The following is an 11569-nucleotide window of genomic DNA, read 5'->3' as shown; positions in this document are numbered from 1 at the left end:
AGAGCGCCCCAGGGCCCGCGCACGCGCAGCCGCTTCTCGCGCGCGGCAGCCACCGCTCCCAGCGGCTCTTGCGCAAGCGCACAAAGACTCAGAGACGGGTGCAGAGAAAGCTGCCTTTATTTGAAGGTATGAGCCACTCCGAAGTTCGGGCAGAGGTGCCCTCGCCACGCTCGGGCTTCACGCGGAGGTGCCCGCGGCGGTCTGGAGGCTCACACAGACGTGCCCTCGGCGGGCTGCGCCTCCTTCTTGCTGTCCTCCGGTTTCATGGCGGGGAAGAGCAGCACCTCCTGCGAACAGCGATAGGGTCAACGGCCGCGCCGACCGGCAACGCCACATCCCATGCACAGGTCTCGCGAGAGCTGCCCAAGCGCGGGCTCCGCTGCTCAACCGCGGGCCTCAAAGAGCTGAGCAAGCGCACCAAGGGGCTTTTCGCAGGCGGGATTCCACGGCTTAAAAAAAAATCTCCCACAGCTCCACTGTCAGGCACTGGTTCCGTCAAAGAGATGGCCAGCTTTGCCGAATCCCAGTCCCTGTTCCCTGACAAAGCCAGCAGTAGGAAGGCACTACCACTGCTTACGCTTACCTTGATGTTATTGGAATCTGTAAGGAACATGGTCAAGCGATCAATTCCCATGCCCCAGCCAGCTGTAGGAGGAAGACCATACTCCAGTGCGGTACAAAAGTTTTCATCAATAAACATGGCTTCATCATCACCTGCAGCTTTTGCCTGAATGATGAAATTCATAGTAAAACGTGAGTTGTCAAGAGCTAGACACTACCACTCCCGCTAACCTCTACCAAAGAGGAGGAATACTGCTATTTGTAGCAGCCATGTAACTGATAAAACCAAAGCCCTGTAGAGCTGTGCAAATGAGCAACAGACAAAGAAATCTCAGCACAGAGAACTCTGGAGGTCCTTTGTACAGGTGCTCCCAAAATAGCTCTAGACTCAAGTCCTTTCTGACCTGTAGGTTTCCTATCTTAGCAAAGGCCCAGGCTCTTTACTTCAGTAAAAGCCATCTTTCAGAGCCATATGGCAGCAGATGACAGCAGAATGAATTGCTTTCAAAGGCTTAGGAGGTTCTTTATCAGTAGCAACTCTCCTTTCAATGTTTGCAGAAACAACAAAGAAGTATAATTGGTGGAATTATCAGTAGCTGCTCCACAAATAGGGCCTGTTTTTTTTCCTTTCAAGTAGAAAGACTAAAAAACCCTACACTGAGATGGTAACTAGTGTATCTGACCCTGACAGCCTCCAAGTGACAAAAATTGTAATAATGAAAACACAGATTAGCCAGCATTTCAAATTTAGAAAGAAAGCCAAAAATAAGTATCAAAACAATAGCAAACATTTTTGCTCACAGGTTCAAGGAAGACTTTGCAAAGACTGTTACGGCAAATTTTTCTCCTTGGAATCCTGAAATGCAAACTGTCATCCCTCATCTCAGTCTCCACCTTAACATTAAATTTTGAGGCTGATTTTCATTCAATACATACAATCATATGTCTGCAAAGTCTGGCTATAATCACGAGGGAACTGCAGCAAGCATATGTACAACAGACCAAAAATTAAAAGTATCTGTAATATTACTCATTCTGATTGAACATTTTGAAATTTACTATCAAGTTAGTTAGTTAACGTAAATCTATTTTCCTGGCTTTGAAAATTGTTTAAACCTCTCAGGCACTGTGAAGCCATTAGAAAGAATATGAAGATCAGGAACTCTATTTCTGCAGACCACATCATTTGACCTCAGTCATGTGTGGCCAAGCATGTATTCATGGATGTGTATACAAAATTAATAACAAAATGGGTTTCAGTCACTCCTTTTGGAGGCTTACATAGAGAAATCTACCATTATAAATCTGCAAACTAGTAGATCCCAATATGCACCTCTATCCTCTGAGTCAACATTAATATATTAGTATTCTGCTCAGGAAATTAAGATATTTCTTAGACAGCATTCAAAATCTTACTGGACATGAAAATTTGTTTAAGAACCTAGAAGTATGATGTTGCATGACTACATCAATACTTAGCTAGGGAAAAAAAAACCCAACCTTTCACCCTGGGAAAGACACAAAGAACTTTCTGCACATTTCTGTTTTACCAGATTACTACTTTGGGTGGAATAAAAGGGAAGATATTCCAAAACAAAGTTGCACTAAAAAGACCTAATCAACAGCAGTATTTCACCTTGTTTATCTTAAAGAGCAAGGTTCCTACAAAAGGAATTGCATTTTAATGACAGCCTTTCACTTGAGTGAGAAACACTCGCTCAAAGTAGTAACAACTCTTTTCAGCAGTAGGTACTAATGACAGATTTGGGACAGACATAGGAAATACTCTTTGCTTACATGCCTCTAGTACATTCAATATCAGCAAGACACCATACCTTGGCCTGATCCTCAAAAAGCTGACGCTGTCGGAAAGGATCATTAAGTTCTGTGTATGCATTGCACACTTCCTTCTTCATTACGAAGAGTTCAAAGCGTTCTGTTAGTCCCGGAAGAGAGCGATGCCTATGTGAAGTAGACGAAACAGACATTCCTTAAAATAATCACACTTATAGAAGCAAACAGCACATACATTACTTAGAGGCATTGCTCACACTTAGCACTAACAGCTGTCAAAATTTCAAAGTACTAAGCATTGACACACGTCCTCCCTGGATGATGGGTTTCACAGCTCAGGAACCAATGTCTGTCTTGGTTTGTGTTAGAATTCCCAAACTAGTATACAACATCAAAATCTGTTTTCACGTATGCAATACTGTAAATGCAAGTAAACCCGGTGGGAAGAAATTATCATGTCTGACTCTAGTTCAGAAGGCTGAATGATTTCTTTATTATAACTATACTATAATACATTAATATACTATTTAAAGGAGATACTAGAACTACATACTTCCTTTTTTTAACTACCATATCTAACTCTTCACAACTCCTGACCCTCTCTCGATTAGATTGGCCATCAGGCTCAAACAATCCTCACCAGAATCTAATTAAGCAAACACTCTAAGTAAATGATTCTCCAAGCACATTCTACATAAGAAAAACAAAAGAGCAGAAATATAAATTGTTTTCTCTTTCTTTCCTCTGTGCTCCACTACAAAAAAGTCCTGAGAGAAAAAAAAATGTACCTGTGACAATGCAACTTTTTTTTTTAATTAGGTACAAGATTTGAGTTACACACTGACCACATGTCACACTCTTACCATTTGGCAAGTGGACTCATGACCTGTGGGTGATCACAGATGAATGTCGGGTTGATACACGTGACTTCCAAGAATTCACCAACTAACTGGGAAAACAAAAGCAAACAAATGTAGGGTTGATACAAGTGACTTCCAGGAATTCACCAACTAACTGGGAAAACAAAAGTGAAACAATTATGCAGTGTACAATTATGCAGATTCCTAGCACTGCCTTCACCAAGCACCCTAATTTCCTCTCTTTCGCTACTGAAGAAGGTACCAAATATCTGAAGAGTTTCCAAAGTATTTCTGGTTATGGTAATGTCTTCATCAACAGAGTGTGTCCTAGTCAGGTAAGGAAAAATGACACAGCAAAAACTGCATAATAATTCAATTTGCACATGACAGTAAGGGCCAATAGGAAAAGCATCAAAAGAACAGCTATCAGACAATATTTGGGTACAAAGAAATACAGCTGATAGAACGATATTGTACTCCTACCCTTTTGGTCAGCTACATACAGATGCACACATCTCACAGACAGAACTGACTGACGACAAAGCAAATCTGTTTTAACCACAAGCAACCAGTTATCCAACTAACATCCCCTAGTGCTCAAGTTAAGCAGACATAAGTAAACTATATTTTCGTGTAGACAACATGAAAGAAGATTTTGACACAGCAAGTTTTCTCACTGTAATATAACAACAGCTGAAATGCATTGCAGCATGCTTTTCCTGGTGCAGCTAAACCTTATCTTCTAAGAGACTTCTGTTGACACACAGAGATCCTCAAAGACATTAGGATTACAAAACCAGCACCTTTACTTACTTTGTCAAGAAGCCTAGCTGTTGTCCTGGGAGGTGGACATTCAACATTTCTCTCCACACAAAGGTTATCAAAGAACCTGCGAGTTTCTGAAATTGCAGACGGAAATTAGAACAGCCATGCCAACAACCATTTTTTGTTCTTACTAGATCCTTCAACGTTTCTTAGAGCGACTTGTAAGATCTCAATAGTAAACATCATGGAAAACATGAGCTTAAATGTCAGGCTATAGAAACGGTGTTTGGTTTTAATTGTTTACAGTAAAATAGTAGTTATTTTATACTTCAGAAATTTGACAACAGTTAAGCACATACCACATAACTGCTGGACATTATTATTTGGGGGCTGAGGTGGGGGGAGAGAGGATGAAACCGGGGATGGGAAAAACTATCACTATAAATTATATGAACTTGTCTCCTTATGTCTCTCAATTCCAGGAATAAAATAGCACATAATTACATTTTTAAGAAAGCCCCAAATATTCATACACCAGAGCTACAATTACAGGCATGGAAACTCAACTGTACATGAGAGAAGAAATAAGAAGCAAAAAGCTGGATCTCTTCAACAGATCAAGAACTCCATACATCAAGCCTCTTGAGTATATCCTTTCACATATATTCAACAAAGAAAGAGCCAAAGGAGTCAGATCCTGCCAAAGATGGCAAGGAATGAAGGCTTCTTTCTGGACTTGTGTAAACCAACAGAACCAGAGGAAAAGAATCCCACGTGTTAGTACTGCTTCAAAAAAAGCAGCTGACAAGACTGCAACCCGAGAACTTGCAACCTTTTGGCCACTTTCAGTTAAGGAAGAATTACAGGACATTCATATTCAGCATCTAACCTTCAGTTTCAAAACACTCAGTTGACGGAAACTTCACTCCCAGGACATTTTCCAGATCACACACCATGCTAATTCGCCGGAAGGGAGGAGTAAAATCTATCTCATAGGCCTGTCCATCTTGACCATCTGGATGGTAAGTGATCTTGTAACTCCCTGTAATATGTTTCACCATCCCTACAAAGGAACGTGAGGTTTAGAAAAAGAGCATGCTACATAATAACCGATTCTTCCAGAGATTCTTATTAATTTATAAATAATATTGCATACTTCACCTGAAAGCAACTTCTCTGTAATTTCCATTAAGTCATGATAGTCCGCATAAGCCATATAAAATTCACAAGTTGTGAACTCAGGGTTGTGAGTCAAATCAATTCCTTCATTGCGGAACTGACGCCCAATTTCATATACTCTGTCCAGACCACCAACCACCAACATCTAAACAAAATGAAATTCTGGTAAATACACTTTCTCAAAAGAACCTAAGAGAGCCCAAGCACATGCAACTACAACACAACCTTACAAAACTAATTCATGAGACAAGTCCACCTTTTTTTAAAAAGTAATCGTCATTTTAGCTACATTTGCTTTTTTTATTACAGTTTGAAGAATATAGGCTTAGCCATGAGAAGTTTGCATTTTACCTTATGGTAAAGTTCTGGAGCAATTCTCATATATAAATTCATATCCAGTTCATTGTGGTATGTGATAAATGGCTTTGCCACAGCTCCACCTGGAATTACATTCATCATAGGAGTTTCAACCTGGAACAACAAAAAAAATTCCCCTGTTTTCATGAAATCTGTTTCCAAACCAGAAATGCAGGCATCAAACAAACAAAAAAACCTAAACCAGCTAGTTTTGATGAAAAAAATCTGTATTTCACTTATAGTTCAGCATTTCAGTATATGAAAACAATTCTGAACTAAAGTGCCCTGAACAAACCTGCACTTTTTTCATGCAGTCAATAATAACAAATTACTTAATTCATCTGTTGCTCTGAAGAGTCACTCATATTTACTACAAATGTGAACCTGCTGGCTTCATGTTATCAAAGCCAGGAACAGTGCTGTGGCATTATCACAAAATCCTCTCTCTACACTACAGAAAATTAAACTCAACAAGGCCAAGTGCAGTTTCCTGCACCTGGGTCAACACAATCCAATTCTGCTTACAGGACGTAGAACTGGCTTTTATCTCCAGAGGCAAAACAACATTTCAAAGATGTTGTTTTCACCTTAATTTACTGAACTATGGAAAGGACAGTAGTAGTTTGGAGTATTACCTTCATAAAAGGCTCCCAAGCCATAACCTCACCAACTGATGAATAATCTTACCTTTACAAAGAGAGGAAAGGAATTGCTCCCATTACATTAAGCTGATAAAATACACCATGCTGAGGCAATTATTGTCAGTTTTGCAAGTACTTCGTATATGAGCCTGTATATAAAACATCCTTGAAGCTAAAAGACAGTACACACATTCGGTATGCAGAGAGAAGCAAACACTGATGCCTTACCTCAAGAAAGCCCAACTCATCCAGAAAGCTACGAAGGTAAGTGATGATCTTTGCACGGGTTATAAATTTCTGCCGCACATAATCGTTAAGAATTAAATCCAAGTATCTCTGACGATATCTGGTTTCCTGAAAAGAACACGTATCTTTAGAACAAGCTAGATAAAATGTCATCCCAAAGGAAAAAATACCAAAACAAAATGAATATTCCTTTGTTGACAGATAATATCAGCAGGTAACAAACATCATCTATTCAGACTTATCTGTGGCATTCTTGCCCGTGGCAGGGATGTTGAACTAAATGATCCCTTCCAACCCAAACCATTCTATGATCTGTCAAATTGCTTCCAAGACTGACAGATATGACAAATACCTTATCTTTGAGGCCAAAATGAAGATGAGGCAACATGTGCAGGCATGGAGACAAGAGAGTGATTTCATAAGGAATAATACTCAGTTCCCCTTTCCTTGTTTTCCCAGGATTCCCCTCTACACCAATAATGTCCCCACGACGCAGCTTGCTGTTAACACGGAAATATTCTTCCTCAGATTTGTAGTGGCTGTAATTGCAAAACAAACGTAAGCAAGTTTGTTTAAAATTCAATACTCCAAACTGTCCCCAAGTGTCTCACAAGACAAAATCCATTTAAAATATAAATATATAGAAGTTATTTTAACAGGAAGTCAACCACAACATCTGAAGCAAAGCATTACTTGGCTGCCTAAGCCAAACCACAAATGAAATAGAATACTCAAATACAGATGCCTAGACCCCAGGATGCAGTGCAATTTAGAATGCTACTGGGAATACCTCTACTTACCTGGAATTTGCCATGACCTGCAGCTTGACTCCTTCACCACGAAGATCATAGAAAATCAGTTTCCCTCCAGCAGCACGCTTTGCGTGGATTCGACCTAAATATCAAAAGTATGCTAGACATCAGGAAAAGAGTCCCGACCAGAAAGGATAGAGGGGCAAAAGCCACAGTAGTATCACTTAGACTCATCAGCTCTGAACTATTCACTAACTGTGAAAGAGAAGCAGTTAAGTCTCAAAATGAAAACTAGTGCAAATAAGACCATAAAAACTTTTGAGCCCCAGAACCCATGTTACATACAATCTGATCTTATAGTTGCAAGGGATGTTGCACAGGTCCATTCAGTCTGAAGTGTATGTCCTGAATAGTTTAGCACTGCTACAAGGCTTCACGACTGAGTAAGAGATCAGCAAAATCAAAAAAAGACCAACCCATCAATAAAAGCAGCTAAGACTTTACATTTTTCTGTATTCCAGGTAAACTTTTACCTGCCACTCTCATGGTAATGTTTGTCAGGTGATCTCCTGGCTGCAGGTGACTGTACTTGTCTATAAAATCTGAGAGAGATAAGTCAACGTGGAACTTGTGGGGATAGGGATCTTCACTGGAGCCCTTAAGCTGTTGGACTGCATGGCTACGGATCTTGTAGTATTGCTGTCACCAGAAACAAACAAAATCAAATTATTTTATTAGAATCTGAAAATATGTTACAGGCTGTAAATTAAAATGTAGCTGCCATAATGTAGGAATATACATCTCTCCCCTTTTAACCTTTTAATTACCCATTAATAAAAAAATCAAATACAAGTCAGTAAGATTGATTCACAGAACATCTAATAAGCATGGGACCAGATGCTCACATTTGGATCCAAGCTCTCCTCATCAGTACCAACATTATCCTCAGAAGTCAAGGAAGGCTTATTTGAATGCTTTTCACTTTGCTCTTTCTGCTTTGCTTCTTTTTCAGCTGTTTTTCTCTCAGCCTTTAAACGTCTCTTCAGCTCACTGCAAAAGAGAAGGAAACCGGATGCAGCAAGTACTCTAATTCAACTTCTATAGGGAAACGGTTGGCAGGATTCTGCCAAAACCTAACCGTACAAATAACCTGCCACTTCTCTTACTTTTTCCAATAATCAAAATAATTCGTTTAAATAATACGTTTAAATATTTTCTACTTTGAACTCCTTCAGTTCATCCCCTACGATACACTCACAGAAAGTGAAAGCGAAATTAAACATCGTTCAGACAGACCTTGACGACGCGTGCCTAAGTGCTCAAGGACTAGACGGACTCCATTTTATCCATAAGAGTCTATCAGCCCTACGCAGCGTGTAAGTGAAAGAAGGCAAACTCCCCCCTAAGTAACGTACGGTTCCCGAAGCCACCATCGCGGTCCAGCCTATTCCCCCATGGCCCTCAGGCTCCCGTCGCGCTCCTGACCCCATCTTCCACGACTCCATAACGAAAGAAGCGGGCCAAGCCAGACGCAAAGCACCGACCTGCTTTGGTCATGAAGCGCCTGCTGCCATCGGAGCGCGGGCGCGGCCCTCCAGACCCAGCTGCGGAGCCGCGCAGCGCCGGAGCTCAGCATGGCGCTCCGACGGGCGCCTTGACGGAGACAACGCACCGGGTCAGCTGGACACACTTCACTTTCACCTCCCCGGCCCGGCCCCACCTGATCACCCGCCCACCCTCACTTTTTGCTGAGGTGCGACTCAATCTCCTCCGCGTTGCACTCGCGCGCCGCTGCCGCCGCCATCACCTCCCCGCAGCTGGCACCGCCTCCGCCCTTCCACGCCTGCGCACGCGCCGATGGCGGTGGGCGGAGCTGGGGCGGCGATGGCGGGCGTCCAGGCGGGAGCCGCGCGATCCCGATCGCTGTTCCTGTGGGATGACGGGCATCCTATGAGGTTCTACCTGCGGCCCGGCCTGGCCAAGCTGCGCCTGGCGCCCCTAGTGCTAGCGGGCGGCGGGCGGCTGTGTCGGGTGCAGGAGCCGGGGGCCGTGCTCCTGGCGCAGCCCGGCGAGGTGGCTCCCGACGGGGCCGTCTCAATCGAGTACGTGGCGGAGTGCGTGAAGCGCAATCAGCGGCTGCCGCTGGAGCCCTTCCTGCTGGCAGCCCGCGGCCGTCTGGCTTTCACGGAGGCGGAGGATGCGGCGCTGCTCCAGGCGGTGCGCGGCCAGGGCATGGTGCGGGTGAGCGGCCGTGCGCTGTGGATGGAACTGGAGCGGAGCGGCCTGACGCGGCACAGCTGGCAGGCCATGCGTGACCGCTACCTGCGGCACCTGCTGCCGCGGCTCTGGGGTGAGCGGGGGCCACAGCGGCGGGGCAGGGTTGCGAGGGGGCGTGGTGGTGGCGACCAGCGTGTGTCCGGGCCCCGCTGAGGCCTGGCAGACGATCCCCGCTTGTTTCCGCAGAGCCCCCGCAGACGGAGGATCCCATGCAGATCAGGGGTCTGTTCGCGGCAGCTAATCGGGAGTTCGAAAGCACAGAGGTGAGCGACCGGGGCCAGCCTGGGAAGCAGCAGCCTCCACTGCGCGCAGTGTTCGGGGCAGACCTTCCCCGGTGTCGCAGATGGCACAATAGAAACTCACGATTAACACATGAAATGAGTTTGCACCGCGATATCCCTTCTGCTGTGGCTAAACTGTGAGCTGTTACCTTTGTGGTTTGCGATAAATGGTGCCTGGCTGGTGCATTTTTTCTTCTCTGTGCAAGTTAGCATGAGGAGGTTTATGTGATGGGGGTTGTCACATTAAAAGCTGTATTGGCAAATGGAAGTCATCCTTTCAGCTCAGGCAAAAAACGTTCCTGCCATTGCATCAACACTTACTTTTGCCTTTTATGCTTAGTTTGTTAAAATTCTTCCTTATAGTTTATGGATTTCTGTCATCATGTGCAGACATATTAACACATGTGGCTTTGCTTTGGTCACTAGCTTTTACTATGCTTACTAATTTCTGAGGTTTTAATACACTGTAGAGACAGAGTAAAAGGTGGTTGGTTGCAGTGGTAAAAGATTTGCCAGAAAATACCATCTCTAATTGGTGATTCCACTTTCTTACTGTTAGTCAGAAAGTGACTCTTCAGATGTTGCAGAACTTCCTACACAAGATGGAGTGAGAAGGTCCCCAGGAGAAACAGCATCTGAGCTAAAAATTGGGCCAGAGGACTCTGCTTTCCCTGACATTCAATTACAAAGGCAAGAAAGACCAAAAAGCACTTGTTCTTCTTCGAATGTGGTGGAACAGGTAGTAAAAACTATGGAGCACTTCATGGAGAAGTTTGCTGTGGACCTGCTCACTGTTACACAGGCCTTTCTGAAAAACAGCGGTGACGTGGAAGCTACTTCATACTTTCTGCAGACAGGGCAGCGCTTGGATGGGTACCCTGTATGGAGCAGAGAAGATGATTTAGAATTGCAAAAGGATGATGAACATGTCAGAAATAAATTGATAGCCAAATTTGGAGCTGAAAATGTAGCAAAGCGGATAGTGTTTAGGGAGAGTTAACAAGAGGACGTTCCTGATCTACTACAGTTGCATAAACGTAATAGTCATTTCAGAAACACAGTGGAAAATTTGATCAAAGTTTCAGAAATGCTTTAATTTTTTTTGTATTAAAAGGCCTATTTTGCATCTCTGCACATCTAAGAGATGCAGCTGCTTTAATCAAAGTAAAGCTTATACCAGGCCGTATATATTCTAGTTGGGAAAAGTAGACCAGCTTCAGGGCTATGAGTAATAGTTGAAGTAGGAAATGAAAGTGAAGAGGGAATGACCAGAGGTTATGTATCTATCACCTAAATTGTGTTTGAGAGAGAACACTATTGCTGGGATACAGTCATAATCTGAAAAACTCAGTACTTTTAGCCTGAAATTGTGCTCTGGTTACTTACCTTAATATTATTTGAAGTGTGTCCTAAAAATCTGGAATTCATTCTTTTGGTGAAATAAAATGGGCTGGTAAAGGCGAATTTTTTTTTTTTTAACCTCTCTAAATAGTTAACATTTTGGGGTTTTAGCATATTGCACTGTGGCAATCAGAAAATTAAGGTGAAATGTGAAATGGCTGATGTTAAGCCAAATTAAAATTATACTGAAAATAAAAAAACTATATAATGAGACTGCTGCTTCAGGAAGCCACTGTAACACCTACTGATTATTCAAGGAGTTAACCAATGTAACCAAATAAATGCTAAAACGGCACTACACAGTGTTTAACTGGACTGAAAAAGTGAGAATTATTTGGCACAGTCATGCTATTCAGACTTTGAACAGTTATTTGAGATTTGTGTGGAAGCCAGACAAGCACTTAAGGAGAGAGTGCAAGAGAATATACCTAATAAAGTAATTGTTTTTTACATTA

At 42.8% G+C, this 11569-nt stretch overlaps 2 protein-coding genes across 3 annotated transcripts; one reads left to right on the top strand and one right to left on the bottom strand.

Annotated features, from left to right (window-relative positions):
* Nucleotides 1-99: 99 nt before the first annotated feature.
* On the bottom strand, nt 100-8981 carry KARS1 (lysyl-tRNA synthetase 1). Of its 2 annotated transcripts, none has more exons than XM_053952515.1 (14): nt 8898-8981; nt 8061-8205; nt 7689-7854; nt 7204-7297; nt 6756-6942; nt 6386-6511; nt 5511-5630; nt 5142-5304; nt 4870-5043; nt 4029-4114; nt 3219-3304; nt 2397-2523; nt 584-727; nt 100-287 (listed from the first exon to the last, which is right to left on the bottom strand). In XM_053952515.1, exons 1-14 carry the CDS (start codon nt 8957-8959, stop codon nt 210-212), a joined length of 1758 nt encoding a protein of 585 aa, XP_053808490.1. In that variant the 5' UTR covers nt 8960-8981; the 3' UTR covers nt 100-209. The 2 variants fall into 2 exon arrangements, with proteins under 2 accessions (XP_053808490.1, XP_053808489.1); XM_053952514.1 differs by lacking the exon at nt 8898-8981 and adding an exon at nt 8700-8863.
* A 31-nt stretch (nt 8982-9012) lies between these two features.
* TERF2IP (TERF2 interacting protein) lies at nt 9013-11569 on the top strand. Its single transcript, XM_053952546.1, has 3 exons — nt 9013-9505; nt 9619-9695; nt 10273-11569. Exons 1-3 carry the CDS (start codon nt 9013-9015, stop codon nt 10711-10713), a joined length of 1011 nt encoding a protein of 336 aa, XP_053808521.1. The 3' UTR covers nt 10714-11569.

Source organism: Vidua chalybeata, chromosome 11 (assembly GCF_026979565.1).
Source record: "Vidua chalybeata isolate OUT-0048 chromosome 11, bVidCha1 merged haplotype, whole genome shotgun sequence".
Taxonomy (NCBI): Eukaryota; Metazoa; Chordata; class Aves; order Passeriformes; family Viduidae; genus Vidua; species Vidua chalybeata.
This window is presented reverse-complemented; position numbering and strand designations above follow the sequence as displayed.

Bases quoted from the DNA above. Each gene is read 5' to 3' on its own strand.
- TERF2IP (XM_053952546.1), top strand. From the start codon at position 9,013: ATGGCGGTGGGCGGAGCTGGGGCGGCGATGGCGGGCGTCCAGGCGGGA. The intron at 9,506-9,618 runs GTGAGCGGGGGC...TTGTTTCCGCAG, and splicing joins CCTGCTGCCGCGGCTCTGGG to AGCCCCCGCAGACGGAGGAT. The intron at 9,696-10,272 runs GTGAGCGACCGG...TCTTACTGTTAG, and splicing joins GGGAGTTCGAAAGCACAGAG to TCAGAAAGTGACTCTTCAGA.
- KARS1 (XM_053952514.1), bottom strand. From the start codon at position 8,791: ATGCTGAGCTCCGGCGCTGCGCGGCTCCGCAGCTGGGTCTGGAGGGCC. The intron at 5,631-6,385 runs GTAAGGCATCAG...TTGTTGTTCCAG, and splicing joins ATGAGTTGGGCTTTCTTGAG to GTTGAAACTCCTATGATGAA. The intron at 728-2,396 runs GTATGGTGTCTT...TTCATCATTCAG, and splicing joins TTTTTGAGGATCAGGCCAAG to GCAAAAGCTGCAGGTGATGA.